This window comes from Solanum tuberosum, unplaced genomic scaffold, assembly GCF_000226075.1.
Source record: "Solanum tuberosum cultivar DM 1-3 516 R44 unplaced genomic scaffold, SolTub_3.0 scf00220, whole genome shotgun sequence".
Lineage (NCBI taxonomy): Eukaryota > Viridiplantae > Streptophyta > Magnoliopsida > Solanales > Solanaceae > Solanum > Solanum tuberosum.
Window position 1 is genome coordinate 788,041 of NW_006239148.1, and position 22,431 is coordinate 810,471.

The 22,431-nt window shown below is 37.7% G+C and overlaps 2 protein-coding genes across 2 annotated transcripts; one reads left to right on the forward strand and one right to left on the reverse strand.

Annotated features, from left to right (window-relative positions):
• The first annotated feature begins 13,766 nt into the window (after positions 1-13,766).
• Positions 13,767-15,267, forward strand: LOC102600392 (transmembrane protein 45A). Its single transcript, XM_006356530.2, has one exon. It carries the CDS (start codon positions 14,240-14,242, stop codon positions 15,119-15,121), a length of 882 nt encoding a protein of 293 aa, XP_006356592.1. The 5' UTR covers positions 13,767-14,239; the 3' UTR covers positions 15,122-15,267.
• A 772-nt stretch (positions 15,268-16,039) lies between these two features.
• On the reverse strand, positions 16,040-17,651 carry LOC102600718 (uncharacterized). The gene is made up of 2 exons (XM_006356531.2): positions 17,515-17,651; positions 16,040-16,600 (listed from the first exon to the last, which is right to left on the reverse strand). The coding sequence occupies exon 2, from the start codon at positions 16,580-16,582 to the stop codon at positions 16,208-16,210; it is 375 nt and encodes a 124-aa protein (XP_006356593.1). The 5' UTR covers positions 16,583-16,600; positions 17,515-17,651; the 3' UTR covers positions 16,040-16,207.
• Positions 17,652-22,431: the final 4,780 nt, after the last annotated feature.

The following is a 22,431-nucleotide window of genomic DNA, read 5'->3' on the forward strand; positions in this document are numbered from 1 at the left end:
GCCATGAACTAAAACTAATAAATTTGCCTTTGAGTTGTTTTTCATTCACAGGTAGTTAGAATATCTGTGTAGATAAGCTGGCTGAACACCCTTATTTTACAAGATCAAAAGGCTCTAGAGACTCCTTCTCCAGTCAAAGTTCTCGAAAGGGTAAATCAACAATGGGCGATAACATTGAGGATACCATCTTAACAGGTGTTGTTGTGGCTCAACCCGTCATCGCCGATCAAAAAGAGTTACTCATGCAGTTGATGCAATAGATCGCTGAGATGCGGGTCGAAATGCAGAAAAGGCAAGATTTGCCTAATCCAGCTTTTGCTTTCAATGCTCCAGCAGATGGAAGGCCTCCACTTCACTTTCCTCCTTCGAGTGCGGAACAGGCTCAAAACCCACCCTTCAGTCCTACTCGGAATCCCTCAATCATCGACCTAACCACCCAAAATCCCCATTATGCCTCCGCCTCTTACCAGACACCACCTCTTCCTCAAAGTACCAACCCCCAAGCGCCACTTCCTCCTCAAAATGCTAACCTCCAAGCTTCTCCACCACTCTAAAACCAAAACGTTAACCACCCGCACACTTCCCTCCACCACCAACATCAACATACCAGCCCCCAAACTTTCCCTCAAAACTATCAAGCCCCTCAAATTGCCCAGAGTCCCTCTATTGCTCCACTCCTACCTCAAAAAGCCACTTTCCAAATCACAGTCCCCAATGAGCATGATGCCAATGGTCCTCAGCTCGACCACTATGAGGAGCGAGAGAGAGAGTGGAGGTCAAAGGAAGAGGCCTCCAAGTTAGATATGAAAGAAGAAATCTGAAGGGCCATGAAAGAGTTGCACTGTATTCCTGAAGTCACCGGTTTGAGTTAAGAGGATTTATGCATTCATCCAAATTTGGACCTCCCGAAAGGGTTCAAAGTGCCAAAATTTGACATTTTAAGAGGAGTAGGGAACCCATTAGCGCACCTGAGGGCCTATTGTGACCAGCTCGTGGGAGTTGGAAGATATGAAGCTTTATTAATGCGGATTTTTAGTCGAAGTCTAAGTGGAGAAGCTCTGGAATGGTTTACATGAAACGAGACAATGGCCTAACTGGAATGCTTTGGCTAAGGGCTTTATCGAACGATTTGCCTACAATGTGGAGATCGTTCCTGATCGTTATTCCTTAGAAAAAATGAAGCAGAAGTCAAATGAAAGTTACAGACAATTTGCATACAGATGGAGAAATGAGGCAGCTAGAGTTCGGCCTTTTATGTTTGAGAAGGAAATTGTCGAAGTATTTGTGCGGGTTCAAGAGCCCGAATATTATGATAGAATCATATTTCTCGTTAGATCAAAGTTTGCTGAGATAGTCAAAGTAGGTGAGACTAACGAAGATGGATTAAGAACCAGGAAGATTGCTTGTGTTACTGCCTCACCCGGATCCTCGGGTTTGTTGAAGAAGAAAAGAGAAGATGTGTCTTCTATCTCTTATGAGGGGAAGAAGACCCTAAGGAAATCCTCATCATACCAAGGCCGTTCTCGACCTTCACAAAGTTCTCACCCGACTTGTTATGCACAGTCTGATTACCAAAATACCCCTCCCCCCAGTTACCAAAATACCCCTCCATCCAGTTATCAAAATACTCTCCCTCCTAGCTACCAAACTCCCCCTTCTATCAACCAAACTCCCCCTCTAGTTTACTAGACTCCATCTCATCACTACCGAAACGCCGCCCCTAACTGTGCCAACGTTCAGGCAAATTACCAAATGCCTCCCCCAATGTACCAAACCCCAGCTCCACTTTACCAAAATACCCCCGCGAACTACCAAGCTCCACCACTAAATTACAAGACCAATTCATACCCAAGATATCAAGCCCCCTGTCCAAACGCTCCAAATTATCGTCAGATGCCTCCTCCCCAACAAGGCAACTACGATTTCCGTCTTAGATTTGAGAAAAAACCAGCTCGAAACTTCACTCCTTTCATTGAGAGTCGAACCCAACTTTTTGAGAGGTTGGCTGCAGCAGGAATTATTCATCTAGTGGGGCCCAAACCTGTCGATACCAGCTCAAGATTTTATAGACCTGATCAGAGGTGCGCATATCACTCTAACGGTGTTGGACATGATACCAAGGAATGTATCAACTTTAAGCATAAGATCCAAGCCTGATTGACTAGAACATGGTCTCTCGCCAGGCAGTCGCGCCCAATGTCAATAGTAATCCTTTGAAAAATCATGGAGGCGTCACTATCAATATGATAGAGAAAGATGATGATTGGTGCGTAAATAAGGCGATAGTTTCGATTGCTACTGATGAATTGGAAAGGGTTGTAGCTTCGTTGAGCATTAGAGAAAAAAAAGAGTTTGTGATTCTGACACCCGATAAGGTTGTTGCCTTGGTGCCAAGAGAAACTCTTGCCCAACCAAAGTTTGTAATTGAAACGACTGTCACTCAAGGTATGACCAGATCCGGTAGATGTTACACACCGGAATAGTTGGCTCAAGGAGGGTAGAAGAAGGACCAAACAAAAAGGTCAATCAGTGAAGCTGAGGTCGAGGAGTTCTGGAGAAAAATGCAACCGAAAGATTAGTTGATTATGAAGCATCTGGAAAAGACGCCGGCTCAAATTTCTGTATGGGCTTTATAGATAATTTCGCAGTTGCATAGTCAGGCTCTATTGAAAGATCTAGATGACACTTATTTGCCTGTGGGCACCAACAGAGACAATCTAGCAGCCATGATAAACCAGGTCATTCGAGGACACCGAATCAGTTTTTCTGACGAAGAGCTGCCCTTTGAAGGCAGGATGCACAACAAAGCTCTGCACATTACTATCAAATGACGTGATAAAATTGTAAATCGTGTTTTGGTTGATGATGGGTCCGGTCTCAACATCTACCCATTTTCAACTGTCAAGCAGCTGAAATTCGACTTGGGAAAGGTTCAACAAAACCAGGTCAATATGAAAGCTTTTGATGGAGTGCAGAGAGACACGATAGGGGTAGTAAACTTGGGAATTCAGATGGGTCCTGCAGAGTTTAACGTGGAGTTCCAGTTGTTGGATATCAACACCAGTTACAACCTGCTTCTGGGAAGACCGTTTACCCATATGGTCGGGGCCGTGCCGTCTACCCTTCACCAACTGATAAAATTTGTTTGGAAGGACCAGGAATTGGTCATTCATGGTGAAGGGAGTCATTTCGATGGGTATGTACCGATCGTTGATGAGTTCTCCCGAAGTTGCGATTTCTACACGGAGGAGCTGGTAAATGCCATTGGTGATGACTTGGCTCCACATCCTCATATGCCTTCTGTGTATAAGACGATTGCTATTGTCATGCTCCAGAATGGTTTCGAACCAGGTTTCAGATTGGGGAAGCGTGGTCAAGGAATTACCAAGCCCATTCAAGTTCCTGCCAGAGGGGCAAAGTTTGGTTTGGGGTATGTCCCCACTGATGTTGATGAAGCAAAGATGAAGAACAAGAGTGTTGATCAAGCATTGGCCAGGCTAATTCCTCACCTGTACTAGTCATTCCCGGTGTGAGAATATGTCAATGATGGTGGTCTCGGGGAAGGAATCTGGGGCATTTTTTTAGGAGATTGATGCGGTCATCGAGGAAGAGGTTGGGACATCGGGCATCCGTGATGCAAAACCTGAGGAGCAACTGCAAAATTGGACCTCCACACTGCTTCTGATTCCCCGTGCAGCTTGGTAGAAAAGACACGAGTTTATGTTTGTCTTTAAAATCGGTAGTAGTCCGGAAGAGGCTCAAGACCCACCATTTATGCAGTTTACTTGTTTGAGTTTTTTAATTTCCCCGTGATGTTTGAAAAGGCGAAATGGCCCTTAGCCATGGCCAAAGTTTGTGCTTGTTTTTCAATTTAAATGAAAGCCTCTTTTACCAAAAATTTGTTTACTTATCTATTTATATTATACTTTCCTAACTTTGTTTGTTTATGATTTCAGTATTATTACTTTAAAACTTGTCAATGTCATGAACCGAGTGAACTAAATGAGGCAGCTCATGACGAATGCGAGGAATACGAAGAAGAAAATGAGGTACCCGAACATATTGCTGAAGAGTTTCGACAATTCAAGAATTAACACAAGCCGAATTTAGAAGAAACTGAAACTGTGAATCTCGGAGATGAGGAATGTGTTAAAGAAGTAAGAATCAGTGTCCATCTGACTGAAGCTCAAAGAAGGGACTTGGTTCGTTTTCTTAGAGAATACATTGATGTATTTGCCTTGGTCTTACAGAGATATGCCAGAGCTGAGTACGAATATGGTGTCCCACAAGTTGCCGAATAATCCAGAATTCAATCTAGTAAAACAAAAGACTTGGAAGTTCAAGCCAGAGCTGAGTTTGAAGATCAAAGAGGAGATTACAAAGCAGATCGAGTCCCAAGTGGTGGAAGTGAAGTAGTATCCGACTTGGTTGGCCAACATTGTTCCAGTGGACAAGAAAGACGGGAACATTAGAATTTGTGTCGATTACAGTGATCTCAACAAAGCTAGCCCGAAAGACGACTTTCCATTGCCAAACATTCACATTCTCATTGATAATTGTGCCAAGCATGAGATGCAGTCATTTGTGGATTGTTATGCGGGTTATCACCAGATCCTAATGGATGAAGAAGATGCAGAAAAGACAACCTTCATTATACCTTGGGGTGTATATCATTACCGAGTGATGCCTTTTGGTCTGAAGAATGTCGGTGCTACTTATATGAGGGCTATGACAACCATTTTTCATGATATGATTCATAAGGAGATTGAGGTGTACGTAGATGATGTCATAATCAAATCCCACGAGAGTTCGGATCACTTGACTCACTTAAGGAAATTATTTGATCGCCTGCATCGATACAATTTGAAGTTACATCCCGCCAAATGTACTTTTGGAATGTTAGCTAGCAAGCTGTTGGGATTTATAGTCAACAGGAGGGGCATTGAGCTTTACCCTTCCAAGATCAAGGCGATCCAAGAATTACCTCCTCCGAAGACCAAGAAGGAGGTGATGAGTTTTCTAGGAAGGTTGAACTACATCAGCCGGTTCATAGCCCAATCCACTGTGGTGTGTGAGCCCATCTTCAAGTTGTTGAAAAAAGATGTCTTAACCTAGTGGACCGGAGAATGTCAAACTGCCTTTGATGCCATCAAGAATTATTTATCCAATCCACCGGTGTTGGTTCCTCCGTGAGAAGGAAGTCCGTTATTGCTATATTTATTGGTATCGGATAACGCATTTGGATGCGTGCTTGGTCAACATGATGAGACTGGGAAGAAGGAGCGAACCATTTATTACTTGAGCAAAAATTTTGCTCCATATGAGGCTCGTTACACTCTTTTGGAGAGGACATGTTGTGCTTTGACTTGGATTGCTCAGAAGTTAAGACATTATTTGTCTTATTATACCACATACCTTATTTCCAGGATGGACCAGTTAAAGTATATTTTTCAAAAAGCAATGTCGACCGGGAAGTTGGTTAAATGGCAAATGCTTTTGAGTAAGTTTGCTATTGTGTATGTGACCCAGAAGGCGATAAAAGCACAAGCCTTAGCCGATCATCTTGCGGAGAATCCAGTTGATGAAGAGTATGGACCGCTCAAGACTTATTTTCCCGATGAGGAAGTTTCATTTGTGGGTGAAGATATTTCTGAGGCATACCCTAGTTGGAGAGTATTCTTTGATGGAGTGGCAAACCACCAAGGGAAAGGTATCGGGGAATCTTAGTGTCAGAATCGGGTCAGCACTATCCCATGGCGGCTAAACTCCGATTTGATTGCCCAAACAACATGGCTGAGTATGAAGCTTGCATCCTCGGTCTAAAGATGGCAATTGATATGAACGTTTATGAGCTTCTAGTTATTGGACACTCAGAGTTGTTGATTCATCAAGTTCAAGGAGAATGGGCGGTGAAGAACCCAAAGATCACACTGTATGTGCGGTATATACATATGTTGTGCAAGAGATTTCGCAAGATTGAATTCAGGCACACTCCCAGGACACAGAATGAGTTGGCCGATACTCTAGCCACTATTGCTTCAATGATTAAACATCCGGATACAAGCTATATTGATCCAGTGGATATAGAGGTAAAAGAGCAGCCTATCCATTGTTCACATGTTGAAGCAGAACCAGACGGTTTGCCCTGGTATTTTGACATAAAGAAGTATTTGGAGACTGAGGCTTATCCTGAGAATACAACGTTCAACTAGAAGAGAGCAATACGTCGTATGGCTAACAATTTCTTTCCGAGTGGGGAAATCATTTATAGGAGGACTCCAGATTTAGGTCTTCTCAGATGCGTTGATGCTAGTGAAGCTGCAAAGCTTCTTGAACAGATACATGCTGGAGTTTGTGGTACTCATATGAATGGACTCATTTTGGCTAAAAAGATCCTCCGCACTGGTATTTTTGGATGACATGGAGCATCAAGTTCGTGCAAAAATGTCACAAGTGTCAAGTGCATGGTGATTTGATTCGAGTACCGCCTCACGAACTCAATGCCATGAGTTCACCTTAGCCATTCGTAGCTTGGGGCATGGATGTCATTGGTCCGATAGAGCCAGCCGCCTCTAACGGACACAGATTCATTTTGGTTGCCATTAACTACTTTACCAAGTGGGTGAAAGTAGCTTCGTATAAGTCGATGACCAAGAAAGTTGTAGCCGATTTTGTTCGCAACAATTTGATATGTAGGTTTGGAGTGCCAGAATTCATTATCACTGATAATGGAGCGAATCTCAACAGTCACTTGATGAGAGAAATATGCGAACATTCAAGATTACTCATCGGAACTCAACCGCCTACCGTCCCCAAATGAATGGAGCTGTAGAGGCCACCAAAAAGAACATTAAGAAGATTCTGAGGAAAATGATTGACAATCACAAAGGTTGGCATGAGATGTTGCCATATGCTTTATTGGGTTACAGAACGACCATCAGAACGTCAATCAGAGCTACTCCATACTTGTTAGTATAGGGAACAGAAGAAGCTATACCTACCAAAGTTGAAATACCTTCATTGAGAATCATCCAAGAAGCTAAATTGAGCAATGTTGATTGGGTTCGCATGCGGATTGACCAGTTAACATTGATTGATGATAAGAGAATGGTTGTTGTTTGTCATGGTCAACTGTATGGACAGAGAATGATTCGTGCTTTCCACCAGAAAGTAAGAGCCAAGATTTTTTAAATTGGTCAGTTGATTCTCAAAACGCATTTTCCTTCATTAGGATGAGTACAAAGGGAAATTCGCACCAAATTGGCAAGGACCCTACATGGTCCGCAAAGTGCTATCTGGAGGTGCCTTAGTCCTGTCATAGATGGATGGCACCGAATGGCCAAAACTGATCAATTCAGATGTTGTCAAGAGATATTATGTGTGAAGTTTCAGTTTGTATTTTTGTCATTTCCTTGTAATAGTTCTATTTGCTTGTAATCGCTTTGTTTAGAATTTTATCCCTCAGTTTGAACTACATTCGACCTGAATTCTCAAGAATGAGATACGTAGGCGGCCTATGTCGGCCTCGGTCGGTTCCTTATTTAAATTTCTTATTTTTGTTAATCTTTGAGAGGGAACTACGTTTGACCTGATCCCTGCCTCAACGGGATACGTAGGCGCCACAACGGTTCGGTCATATCTCCCATAAGATTTCTATTCTTCTTTACAATAAAAACTGGGACAGAATTTTTGAGTCCTCCTTAAAAATTCTCAAGAAGAAGATCTCTCCAACAAGTCAAAACTGAGGTTACGTTGAGAATTACGACTGGGATAGAATTTTTGAGAGGATCTAAACAATTCCATGGTTTGTTCACCAACAGTTAAATATAGGCCAAGACAATTAACTGGGATAGAATTTTTTGAGGATGACCTCAAAAATTTCAATAGGGTTCATCGGCAGTTTAGAGCAACTTTGAATACTGCCCAGCAAATAATCAGATAGACGCATCAACTTCAAAGACGTTCACTAAGCTTGACGTGACATGACACTTGGCAGTGACCTTTTCCAAATATTACTTTTTGAAAACCTATTTTCCTTAAAACAATTCTTTCGTGTTTCAATTATTTGCATAAAAATGTTTTGTCTTATCTATCAAGAGGCGGGAGATTGGAGAAATCAATCGGAGATAGCCAGACAAAGAGCAGACAACCGAAGGGACCGGCACAGATCAATTCACTTTAAACTAACAATTTTTTTTTGTGGATGCAGATCTATAAGTTTGCCTCAAGATCATCATATTCCTCCATTCAACGAACATGTAGAAGTCAAAAAGGCGAGGAGCTCCCCGAAATTGACAATTTTTTTGTGGATGCAGGAAAAGTTTTATGCTTCTAATACCAAAGAATCGGGGATATGAGTAACATTATTTCATTCAAATTCTCAGCAAGGCAAAGTCCATAATGAACACACGATTATGTTCGGAGATGGAGCAAATGGAAGCCCTGAAGAGAGAAATTATATTGTTTTCCAACAACTAAAAGACTCGGATGAAGTAATCTGAATCATATTTTCAGATATGATAATATTCCTACCCAGAGAGTCATCTATATCATATTGTCAAATGAGATGATACCACTACTCCGATGGTCATTTTTATAATTGTCAAAAAGATAATGCCACCACCATAAGATACCTAGAAGATCACCTACATTGTTCGGTGAAGCATTATCTTCGTTCGGTATCAGGAGGCATCATCACTATCTTTATGCATAAAAAGAGGAAGAACTCATGCATAGCAAAAGAAAGAGGCATGCATATCAAGAGGAAGATTCATGCATAGCGAGAGGAAGAAGTCATGCATAGCAAGAGAAAGATTCATGTATCGCTGGAAAAGATTCATGCATCGCTGGAAAAGATTCATGCATCGCAGGAAAACCATGCATCACTGGAAAAGATTCATGCATCGCGGGAGAAGTCATGCATCACGGAAAAAGTCATGCATCGCAAAAAGAAATTAAAAAAAATCATGCATCACGGGAAAAAAGTCATGCATCGCGGAAAAAGTCACCATCATCTACAGTTTTCGAGAAAACATCACCTATATTTCTCAAAGAAGCATTATCTTCATGCATCACGGGAGAAGTCATGCATCGCAAGAAAATCAACATCAGTTGCATCATTTTTCATTTGGAAGAACAACATTAAGAGAACCATCAACAACGACATCAAGAAAACTATCAACATATTACATACGCCTATTTTATTACTTCAACATCAAAGGAAGAATACATTGAAGATTATATTGCAAACATGAAATACAAGCTTATTTGCTCTACATCAAATTGGGGAAAGCTAATGTCAAATGTTCAAGGAGAGTAATTAAGTGTCAACATGGTAAAAGACATTATCTCCCCATTTGAATTGCATTTTTTATGCTAATGAATTTTATCTCAGTCTTTGTCGAGAGCATCTGAGAGGATGGATTCTCAAAAAACAAACCACAGGTGCGGAGACATCTAAAAGGATGCAGCACAACTTGGAACTTTTTCTTAGCAGCGAACTGGGACGCGAGCAGATGAGCAACTTTCACCACAATCAAACCACACCCCTATCGGAAGGCATGTGGGTTTTCTTTAAGTTTATCGGTTTCAATTTCGCATCTAGAAATTTTGGTTCCCACCGGAAGCAGCTTTTCAATCCAAGTGACAATGTGCCAAAATCTTTGGAAATTATGTCCGTGTAAGTTCTTAATTATGGGTGTGAAGCGCGCCGCATTTATGGCTAAGAGGTTGCAAGTCTCCTTTTCCTACTCAACTTACTTTGTCGCTTGTCCAGAACCAAAGGTTATCTTGCATAATAGATTTCCTTTTCAACCGATTGAGTTCGAACTACAAGCAGCCTGATTCCCTAAGTTGAGGGATATGTAGGCGGGATCAATGTTAAAAACTCGACTGTATTCCGACATTCTCCCTTAAATCTTATTCCCGAGTGTTTCGGTCTCTTCATAATTCGATATCGAAATAACTTTTGAGTTCTTTCAAAATCGTGCGTCAAATCAAGCATACTACAAGTGACCTGAGTTCTCATATAGCCTGAGATATGTAGGAAACCCACTTCGGGGTTCGGCCATGATTCCTAAAGTCCCTATCAAAAGCCTTTTTTCTGAAAGATAAATATGTGGTCGGTCAAAATTGGATTCGTCAATTTCATTTACCTAGAATTTCTTTCATCAATCCAAGTCAAACGAGGGACAGTTGTTGACACCCAATTTTGGACCTCCACAATATAAATTAATCATTTTGAGATTCTTCAATTTCAAACAATTTAAAATAATTAGTTTTATAAAATTTCCATGAAAAAAAAATAATAGTATAGTTTGCAAGTTATTTAAATAGTTTTGTCACATTTTATTTTTTAGATAATATATATGTTTTACATAATTATATATATAATTAGTATATTTTATGATTATTTGAAAATCGTCTCAAAAAGATTTTGTTTTATTAAAATATTTGGTTAATTAGTTTAGTTATATAGTAATTAATATTTTAAATTATTTAGTTTATATTTGAGTTAACTATTTTATTTTTGTTAAAATTAAGAAGCTCGTTAATTAATTTTATATAATTCATCCTATTTAGATTTTAGCCGAACCTGCAAATTGAATTCAATTTGGCAATACCTTTATTTACGATTTTAGCCATTTCCTTTCACATCCTTTTAAACCTTTCAAGAAAGACCTATATTGGGCCTTCTTGTCTCATTTCTTTCAGCAACAATACAACAGAAACCAGCCCAACACCTCAACAACATTCCAATTTCTAACAGCCCACTCCAATAACCCCGACCCAACCCACTACAATTCTCATTTTCCCCTTAACCCGGCCCGAATCCAATTCAAAGAAACCCAAAACTCCTTCACAATAGCAGCAGCAAACGTGATGTTAACAACAGCAACCAAACGCCAACAACTTTCGACGATTACAAACGACAACAGCTCCAACGTCCACAAATACACGGAAAGCAACTCACGGTGTCAATAGTACAGATTTATGTGTCTTTCTCCTCTGCCAGAACAGTTCGAATAGCCTTTCACCTGCCATAACCGCCTGCAATATTGTCCATGGCAGCTGAGATTTTCGCCTTTGACTCGCGTGGATAGACGCCACATCGAGCACAAGGACGATTGGGATAAATCAAGCCATCCACCTTCATCTTTTCGTCCGGATTTCATGGGATTTTGGTTGAAATCTTGTACCAAGAACAGCTTTCCCATCCTTGGGGGGGAATTTCAAATTGGAGGTTGAACTCGAATTCCTATTCTACCATTTTTCCCCCCCAATTCCGAACCCTAATTCCCTTTCTATAAATACCCTCTTCTTGTTCTTGATTAAGGGTTGGAGAAAATATTAAGAGTTAGCTAAGTGTTGGAGAAAATCTTTGAAGCTGTTTGGATCAGTCTTGGCTCTCGCTCGCTTTCGTCTTGTTCATTCGAGTTTCTCGGAGTCATGTTTCGGTGTGAAAGTTGTTGCTTGTCCCGTCTCGATATCGCTACTCAAGAAGAGGCTTCAAAGTTTATCTATATACGGGATTGGAATGTTTCATTTGACTTGTTAGAATATATGGGTTATGTGATAGCAAGTTGATGTCGATAGTGCTCCATTATATTATGTTGTTGCCTTGTCTCATTATTCTTTTTAGCAAGTCATTTACTTACGTTCCTTCGTTTGTTTGCATGTGAAATCTGTCCGAGTTCACTACGAACTCCTATCTTCTTCTTGCATTTCGGGAGAGCCGTGAAGGCTCAAATTCCTTCTTATCCGAGTCAGCCAGCTATAAAATCGAAGAACTGGTCCCTCAAAAATTGACAAACAGGAATCGGAGCCGATATGGACGAAAAATGAGAAAGGGGGCCAAAGGCCCTCTCTTAATTCCAAAAAATTGTAGTTTGTTATTTTGGGCCTAAGCCTTTGTCATTTTATTTATTACTATCTTGTTAGAAATTAGGACGGGTGGAAGATGGGCCTAAGGCCCAAAGAAATAAAACTCAATTTAGTCTAGGATAGGTACAAAGGTGGCAAAAATTGGGCCAAAGGCCCAAAACGAAAATAGGCCCAAGTACTGTCCCAAGCAGACAGGAAACCAGACTTGGGCCCAAATTTCCCTCTTTACTTTATCATTTTATAGTTGTTTACCTGTCATTACTTGCTGTTAATTATAAGGTTATTACGATTTAATTTCCCCGACAGACAGTTATTCTGAACCAATCTTCTAAAATATCGACTAATTAAGAACTCATTTCCTTTTACCTTAAAACTTGATTTTTTTAAGTATTTAACTGATATAGTATCTTAATATTTCCCCTTTTCTCCCTTAAAATGGTCCTAACTATAAAATTGCTCAATCCAAGTTAAGTCAAATAAATTTAGCCAAATAGTTAATTGCCGGATAACCGCATATTAGCGGGCATTTTGGGTGCTTTCAAACTCTTCCCGAAATGCTAATAAGAACCCCAAATCCTTTTATTATTTTCATTAGATTCATGTTTTAATCTTTTGGAAAAAAAATAGTTTTCTTAATTTATCTTAAAAATTAAGTGTCGACTCTTAAAACCAGTCTAAATATATTTTAAATAAAACACTATATATACAATGTAGTTCACATTTTATACAATGTACAGAACTGCTGGAAATTTAGTGAAATTACGTAGGTGTTTAGCTATTAAAAAAAAATTACTTTATTTGAAATTTTTGAAGTTGGAGTAGTATTTGGCCATATTTTTACAAAGAATATTTAGAATTTCAATATATTTTGTCTGAATATGATTTAAACCCTCAATTTCTAAAAATTAAAAAAATCACCTAACTTGATTTGCTTAACCATGTGTACATATATTCAGTCGACTTGACACATTTTTTGTTGGTGGCGTGAGTTTCTTAAAAAATATAGACACAAGGATGAATCTTGCAACTTTTTGGATAGTTCAAGGATGTTTTTTGTTCACTTATATACATAAGGATGTACTTTAGGTTTAGGTCATACTTCAGGATGATTTTAGCCAAAAACTCAAATGTTTTCCTTACATTTTTAAGAGAAATCATTTTCCTTAAATTGGAGGAAAATAAATTAATTTGGAAAATATTTTTCAAATCATCTAAATCAACCAAACAAGAGAAAATTGAAAAACATTTTTTTTTCTTCGTACCAAACACACCCTCAGTTTCTGTTTCCCCTACGTATCTGCTGGATATTGTGGATGATGATTCATTCTTCTTTTTTATCTTCTTTTTGGTTGTACGAAATTGGCTGAGTATTAAAAAGATGACAGACGTGGAGTCCATTCAAATAAAGTTTTTGTTAATCATATATGCTTAAATTAACTTTTAGCTATGAAGACTAGCAAATGAATTAATCCAGAGTAAGTTTACATTCTTGTATTCGATCTTTACTTTGTTACTTTCATTTTTTTTTTTAAACCGAGATCTGGGGAATCAGACTAGGTTGTCACTGTTCTAGAAGAGGTAGCTGACACGTTGAACCATGTCTGTCAACGATCTTAATTCGCTTGTCTTTTAACCCCTCTTTAATTACAACATCTGTTATTCACCTTTCATGTTTAATAAATGTAGAATTTACAATCAGCAGTTAATGTTGGACAATGTTTGCAACAAGCTAAGTGGAAATACCTTATTTGCCAATACTTTATAATGGAGATGTATCATTGTCCACTATAGGTTAGTGGTTTAATATATATCATTTTCATATTTAATCTCATCGAGACGTGCTCTTGCTTTCATGTTACTAAAGCCTTACTTCCATGCACACAACACTCAAAAAATATTACTCATGAGAAATATTTTTTGTCCTTTTTTCTTAATAATTTAAGATGTGCCTCCACATAACGGCAAGAGTTATCGTTGTGTGACCAAGAAATCTCCACATGATCAAATTGTGAAAGCAACCTCTCGTAACAAAAACAAGATAAGACTGTGTACGATGGATGCAATGTGGTCTGGCCATTTCCTGGACTTTACACATAGTGGGAGCTTAACTTGTTTTCTGTTAATAGTTGTTGACATGTCATTTCTCATGTCACCACGCCACCTTGATTATTTGTGTCCTTTAACTCCTAATCATCCTAAAGGTTGTTCAGTAATGGAATTCACTTTTGATCCTCTGGCCTTTTGATGGTGGAAACACATGTATAATGCACCAGATTGACAAACACTAGTAATTTTCTTTTATCCGCGTGTGTATTTAACCGCATTACTCTAGTGTAGTTCTGAATATCAGACTGAAATGGGGACATTTCTTGGACATCTAGTACCTGGATTGGCCTTAGCCCTCCTTGGTTTTTGGCATGCAATTAGTACCATTAGATCCAACTATCATAATGGAACTACAAAATTCAGATCAAGGTTTTGGTACCCTTTCAAGAGTACTTCCCTTCCTACTCTACAACACATTGATCTCATTCTTGTCTTGTCGTTCTCCGTATTTTGTATAGTTATCCAGTTCATAGACTTACCTGCTCTTCACTTATCATTCAAGCTTCATAATATTGAACATGCTACCATGTTCCTTCACTTGACTGTATTCGTGGGTTTTACTCTTCTTGCTGAGATAAGTAACTTACATGAGATCCTACATGGGATCTTAGGCATACTTGCTACATCTATTTTTGGTCAGGAGCTTTTCTTGCTTCATTATCATTCAACTGATCATGTAGGACTTGAAGGTCATTACCACTGGCTATTGCAGCTTGTCGTGTGTATTTCCCTTATCTCGGCTCTTGTTGTCACTTGCTTCCCTTCTTGTTTCCCCGCAGCACTTGTTCTTTCGATTTCAGTCATTTTCCAAGGTGTTTGGTTTATGAACATGGGATTTAGTCTATGGTTTCCGCAGTTTGTTCCACAAGGATGTATTATGCAATCAAGTGAAGGTCATGAAAGCAGCTCGGTGCATGGAGCGATCATGTGTCAAACGGATGAAGCTGATTCAAGAGCCCGAGCTATGGCGAACTTGCAGTTTAGCTGGGTAATTGCAGCTATCTTGATCCTTGTGTCTGGTATTTCCCTTATGTTCGCTAGAAATCGAGCAGATAGGACTCTGTTGTCTAAGTATGAGCAGCTTCAGAATAGAGGCAAAGACACCCCTGTAACAATTAATTGCTTGAAGTAAACTAGTAAATAAATAAATGTACATTAGGCATCAAATTGCCAACTTAAATGAACTTCAATGGATGTGTGGAGAGGACAAGTTCTCTGTATTGCAGTCACTAGACTGCCTAAACGTGCTTATCAATTGAACGAAAGTTAACTTAGTTTCGTGTTCTCTTTTTTCTAATTCAATTACCAAGATTAAAGTCAGGGTCGTGTTGTATTCAGCAAAAAGGGGCAGAGGGGGGCTGAGCCTAATCTCAATACAACACTGTCAAGCCAAAAGAGGTGGTGATATAATATCACTGAAAAAAAACAGAAAGCACAGAAACTACAACTTTCTGGCTCAACATTTATGTATGGACTAACTAGCTAATGAAGAAGTTTGCCTTATCAGCTTTTGTTCTAATGCTAGGCATTTGCCTCTTGTCGAGTTGAACCAATCACTTAGCTTGTCTTGGTAGCTGGATGAAGGAGTGGGACATGCTATTCTGCAAAGATGTGGAAGTCAGTTTTGCGAGAAAGTCAGCCACTTGGCTTCCCTCTCTGTAGTGGAAGATATTTCAACTTGACAATTCTGTCTATAATCTGTTTCAGTTTCAAGGTAGTGGAGCCTCCATTTTTCACTATGTTGGGAATACTCAGAAGCCATCAATCGAATTAATGAATTCCTTCTAAACTCGAATAGACTTTCTTTACTTGGCCTTTGATTCGGATGACAACTCCTATTATGAGACAGATAAAGAATGTCTCATTATAGGCCTTCTAACTACACAAAAGTTAAGCTTTTGACAATAAATCAACTCAAGCAAATGATGTTAATTGTTATGCTACGTTTAAGTTTCCGCAATTTCCTTTTCCTCCCTCTCCTAAGGATCACACATATCATCCCAATGATAAGAAAAGATTAAAATTCGATACACTAAGGCCCCATAGAGTATGATGTTGTCAAGACAGGAGACAGAATACAGATTTTAACATGTGAAAACTCAAATTTTTTCAATGCTTATTAGTTCAATATACATAACCAAAATAAAGAAACTCTACATTAATGCAGAGAAAGTAAATCTTGGTGAAGAGAAAAGAAAAACATTAGCGAACCGACTGTTCAATCAGCTTCCTCAACAGCAGCTTCGATTCGAAGGAGGGCAAAACCAACAGCAACTCCAACAAGAACCAGGGCTGGAATAATGGAAGCAATCTTGAAAATCTCAACAGCAGCATTGCAAGTAGAAGACAAAGCTCCACCTTTGCCTTGTGATGATGATGTTGTTCTCAAGGAACTAACAATGTTGGCAAATGACTGTTCAGTACTCAAAGGGAGGCCTAATGAGGCAACATTGTTATGTGCCTTAAGCCCTTCAAATGAATTCAAGCCACTAATGTACTTCACTTTGATTCTTTTCTGGGAAGACTTGTTTGTGCCAACTCTGGCTGCTAGAGTAACTGTTGCTGGAGAGAGTGTCACTGAAGCTGTTGCCATTGCTTTCTGACCACCAACCTATCGAACAAGTGTTAGACAGTGGCGGAGTTAGGGGGTTCATTCATATCCACATTTGCCAGAAAATTGCACAGATATATAAAATCAAAAGGCATAAACAACTTCGGGAGTACTCAAGTACACACTTAAACTTGTACAAAAAATTGAACAAGTAGGCACAGACATCCTACACGTAAGACATCATATAGGACACAAAATTGTCATGTAAGACGAATGTGTATATTTGTTCAATTTAACACAAGTTTAAGTTCATACTTGTGCACACTCAAAGTTAAAGGACATAGATGTCCGCTGAGACCAAGTTAAATGACACATTTATGTATTATGCCAAATCAAAATTACATTTTATTTATGTATGGTACATGTAAGATTCTCAACGTATTTAATTTTTATATTTGAATCTTCTTTCTGAAAATTCTGACTCAACCACTGTTGTTCTAAACTACATATGAAGTGGGATGGTAAAAGTGAGTTAGAAGGCTAAAGGCTTTATATATTACACTAAAAGATAATGACATTTTCAACTTCTACTTAAAATTTGAATTTCAATTCATATGTTATAATTTAAGTTCTAGAATTAAAAGAAAATGTTTGTTCATGAAATCAAGATAACTCTTCTGAATAACCTTCTTTCAACTTAGTAAATTCAAGCCTTTTCTAAGAAGTAACAAAGTCAATTTGCAGTATATAGAGCTTTGTTGTACCTTGAAAACACTTGTTAATGTTGCTCAAGACTCTTCTAAAAATGTCGTTGAGTTGTGTTGAATCCTCCAAAAGTAATGCATTTTTAGAGGATTCAACATGGGTATCACAACATTCTTGGAGAGTCCGGACAACATAGAAATATATCTCTAAGAAGAGTGATTTAGTATGAAAAGAAATACAAAGCCAAAGTCTAAAAAAGATTGGTTTACCTGGTTGTGATGGCTTGTGGAGTGATCTAAGTTTGGGAAAGTAGAGAGAAAATAGAAGAGTGAACATTTGAGTGATATGTTTGAGGTGAATTATTAGACAAAATGGATAAGGAGATGGATGGCTGAAATTGGAGCTAACTTATAAGCTGTTAAATATTGATACCTCCTAAATTTATAATACTGCCTAAAAACATAGTTGACTTTTTCTCTTAGAATCGATTTAATGGATCGAATTAAATTGATTATTAGGTTTTTAATAAAGTTGTAAATTTTTATATAAATTTATAATTATACCGAATAGTTAGGTAGATTTTTAATTTTTTTTAAAAATATTGAATCATATCGAATAAATTTGTATGTGTAAAATATATTTTATCTAACAAGTTTAAAAAATTAAATTTTATACTTTGGATTCGTGGTGATGGAAATAACTACAAGTCAACAACTAATTAACACCTACCGTTTCAATTTTAAAATCTAGTACGCTCGTGTAATAATTACAAGGTATTCCAACCATCTTGAGGAGCAAGCTATCAAGTATTAATTATTTTATCTCTATGATTCAAATTTCCAACAATCTTTGAGCTCATCTTGATTGATTTCTTTATGCTTGTGTGATCTAAGTTTCTTTTATGTTTACTTATCTTGGTTTACAATATTTAAGGGATGGGTTTTCATGTCCCTTTAATTTACCATTTTTTAAACAATAAGAATATTTAAGGAGTTTTTGTTACGACCGTAAATAATAAGGTGTCATCCGGAAGCTAGCAAAAGCAAACTTCTAAAGACCATGAGTAAGAAGACAAACGAGAAATATACAAAAGACACAGATTTAACATGGTTCGGTCAATCGATCTACGTCCACAAAGGAGATGAGAAATCCACTATATAAATATGAGAGTACAAAATATATAGAGAAATAACCTCAACCAGTTCACTCAGGAGGTTGACACAAGCAGGGGCGGCTGGTAAGGTATAAAAAAAGTCCTTGGCCTTAGGCCCCCAATAAATTGGGGCCCCCATTTTTTAGTTAATTAGGTAGAATTAAAACTAAAAAAAAAAATTAGAACTAAGACAACAAATGCAAATGACATTAATGAAGTGATAGATATGACAATTACTTTTTTCCTTTCCAATAAAAAGTTGTGTACTTTTTTTTTACTTTATTCTTTTTCTAATTTTATTTTTATATATTTTATCCTCCTCTCTTCTATTTCTTCTCTCTTTCTCTTTTTTAATCTTTTATCTTATATTTCTCTCTTATTCAAAGCTTAAGAATTTACTTGTTCTATTGATAGTTTATATTTTATATTTGGAGAAAAATATATTGCAGCAACCCAATTCATTTTCGATTATATTTTAAATTTGGAGAAAAATATATTGCATCAGGCCAATTCATTTTTGAAAATCAAGTCTACATTGTTCTTGAATCCGGTAATATCATTCTAATTTCTAATATTATTTTTGTTTTGTGTCTTATGTTTATTATATTTTTTATTTGATATTGTAAATAGTGTCTAAAATATTTGTTATATTTTAATATGTCAACTAGAAAATATGAATCCGGTCATTCAAAACTTAAAAGAAAAAAAAAGTCGATAACTTGATAAAATCTCAAAAAGGTGCTCTTGATAAATTTTAGAAGTGGTTTGGCTATATTATGAAAAAGAATTATTAAAAGAGATTAACTACACAAAAATTATTAACAACTTTGCATCTCAAAAAGCTAGAAAAATAGATTTAAAATAAAAACATTTTTTAATTTTTAATTTTTTTTTTAAGGCGTCTAGTTTGATTTTGGCCTTAGGCCACCAACGGGTTTAAGCCGCCCCTGGACACAAGTGATAACATATCACTTGTGTCACACAAATTCTCCCCCTAACCAAACCTCTTAAAGCCCCTAGGACTACATTGTGAATGTTGATCAAGTTAGAAGGAACAAGCCTTTATTTTTATAGAGTGTCAAACCTTTTCCTACAAGAAAAAGGACTAGCCAATCCTAAACATTTGCCTAAAAGAAAAACTTATGTATGGTAAGAAACTCAATGCAATTAATACCCAAAAAATCTCACCCTCTAAATTTCTGACAAAATAAATGTGTCCACCTTCTTCACATAATCTTCAACAGTTTGCATCTCCTCTTCATAATCTCCTTTGCAAAATCTATGTCTCAACACAGAGAACTTCTCTGAAAAATTTCTCCGATAAAAATATTCATTACTGTAAAAAAAAAATTGCGGCTAGAACTACACTAGCCAAGATGAACACTCATTTGTAACCTGGCTCCATCATTGAATTGTGCTCCATCATTGAACCATTGAACTTGGTTCCATCATTGAACTATCCAACCTGGCTCTATCATTGAACCTAGCTCTGATAACACTTGTTAGGATCGTGAATAATTAGGTGCCATGCGGAAGCTATCAAAGCAAACTTCGAAAGACCATGAGTAATAAGACAAACGAGAAATATACCAAAAGATACAAAGATTTAATGTTGTTCAGTCAATCGACCTACTTTCACAAAGGAGATGAGCAAACCACTATATAAATATGAGAGTAAAAAATATAGAGAGAAATAACCTCAACCAATTCACTCAGAATACAAGAAAGTTCACACGAGTGATAACAGAGTCCGAAGCTAAAAGAGCAAAAAAATTGAGCCAAAATTCCTAAAAGGCAACAAAAAATAAGGTTTAAACCAAAAGGACAACATTTGGACGGAAGGGTGACACCGTGAAATTTTATGGAGGAAGGCGCAGTCTCCCATACGCCTTACAAAGCGCAAGGTGACATATTTCTTGTAAGTCGCAGGTATGTTTGCGCCTTGTAAGACGCATGAAAGCCTGGGCCTTACATTCATTTTATAAACTATTCATTATAATGATATGACCGACACATGTAAAGTTGTATTATTTTACATATTTATCCAATCAATCAATATATTTTATTTATGTTTAAAAATTTATTTTTTAATTATAAAACTAATTATTTGATTTGATGTAAATATGAAATGTGAATAGTTTTTTTTTCACTATGAGATGAGGGAGACTTCTTAATTCTTTTTCTCTCAATTGTTTGCTCACTCTATACATTCTTGGACCTCAACATATTTTCACGCTTGATTTATCATAATTTGGATCGAATCTCACAAAATATAACGGTTTAAATCTGATTCTACTTTCCAAGTGTTATAATCGAATATCAAATTGGACCAATTAGGATCAATTTTGATAGGCGGAATCCATCGGCGGCCACCTAAAGTTGGATCAACTTCACTTAGACACCTTAACGTAAACCTATTAAGCAAAGATGGTAAACACACTTTCACAAACTATTGAACCTGTAAAGTACAGAGCCAATGAATCAATTTCCTTGTTCTATTATTCAAAGAATAAGAGCTATTTGTAGGTGTACTAGTAAATCTATCTAAGGAAATAAAATTAGAAAATAACCCTAAATATCTCTAAGATCCCTAAGGATCTCTACCTATGATTATGCTATGAATATTATGAGTAGATATGACTATGTACATTTTGTAACACTCCCCCTCAAGTTGGAGCATAGATGTTAATCATGCCCAACTTGTTACAAAGATATTCCACCCGAGTTTCATTCAAAGCCTTCGTGAATATATCACCCAATTGTTCTCATGTCTTCACATAGCCAGTAGAAATCACGTTGTTTTGAATCTTCTCACGAACAAAGTGACAATCGACCTCAATATGTTTTGTTCGTTCATGATACACTGGATTTGAGGCAATGTGTAGAGCAGCCTGATTATCACACCAAAGTTTTGCTGGAAAAGAAGGATTCAAACCAACCTCAGCTAAAAGGTGTTGTATCCATAGTATTTCACATGTGGACTGAGCCATAGCTCTATATTCGGACTCTGCACTAGATCGAGATACAACATTTTGTTTCTTACTCCTCCAAGATACTAGATTTCCACCAACAAAGACACAATAACCAGTAGTCGATCTTTTATCAATTCTTGTCCTGCCCAATCTGCATCTACAAAGCATTCAACACGAGTATGTCTGTGGTCGCTATACAACATGCCAAGGCCAGGGGATCCTTTCAAATAACACAAAAAATTTCCAAGGCAGCCTAACGTTTGACAGTTGGACACATGAATTGACTAACAATACTGACTGCATAGGCAATATTTGGCCGAGTCACAGTAAGGTAGTTCAATTTCCCAATCAACCTTCTGTATCTTTATGGATCATCAAAAGGGTCCTCATCATCCTTAGTAAGATGTGCATTAGGAACCATTGGTGTGCCACACGGTTTTGCTCCCAACTTACCAGTTTCTGCAAGTAGGTCAAGTACATACTTCCTTTGAGATAAGAAAATCTCTTTCTTGCTTCTAGTTACTGTTACACCCAAGAAGTATTTCAGTTGTCCCAAGTCTTTGGTATGAAACTTGGCATGTAAAAACTGCTTGAGAGAAGAAATTCCAGTACAATCATCTCCTGTAATAACAATATCATCAACATAGACAACTAGAAGAATAATATCAGTCATTGATTGTCTATAAAAGACTAAGTGATCACACTTGCTCATCTTCAACCCAAATTCTTGAACTACATGTCTAAATTTTCCAAACCAAGCACGAGGACTCTGCTTTAGACCATATAGAGATTTTCTTAGATGACAAACTTTTCCATACCCCCCCCCCTCCGAGCATCAAACCCATGTGATTGCTCCATATACACCTTTTCATGGAGATCACCATGAAGGAAAGCATTCTTGATATCCAGTTGATGCAAATGCCAATGTTGAGAAGCAGCCAAGGAAATAAACAAACGAACAGAGGTGAGCTTAGCTACGGGGGAGAAAGTGTCTGAATAATCTACCCCATAAGTTTGAGAATAGCGTTTAGCCACAAGTCTAGCCTTAAGTCTTGCAATAG

What these genes read in the sequence shown, in the direction of transcription:
- LOC102600392 (XM_006356530.2), top strand. Translation starts at nt 14,240, where the DNA reads ATGGGGACATTTCTTGGACATCTAGTACCTGGATTGGCCTTAGCCCTC.
- LOC102600718 (XM_006356531.2), bottom strand. Translation starts at nt 16,582, where the DNA reads ATGGCAACAGCTTCAGTGACACTCTCTCCAGCAACAGTTACTCTAGCA.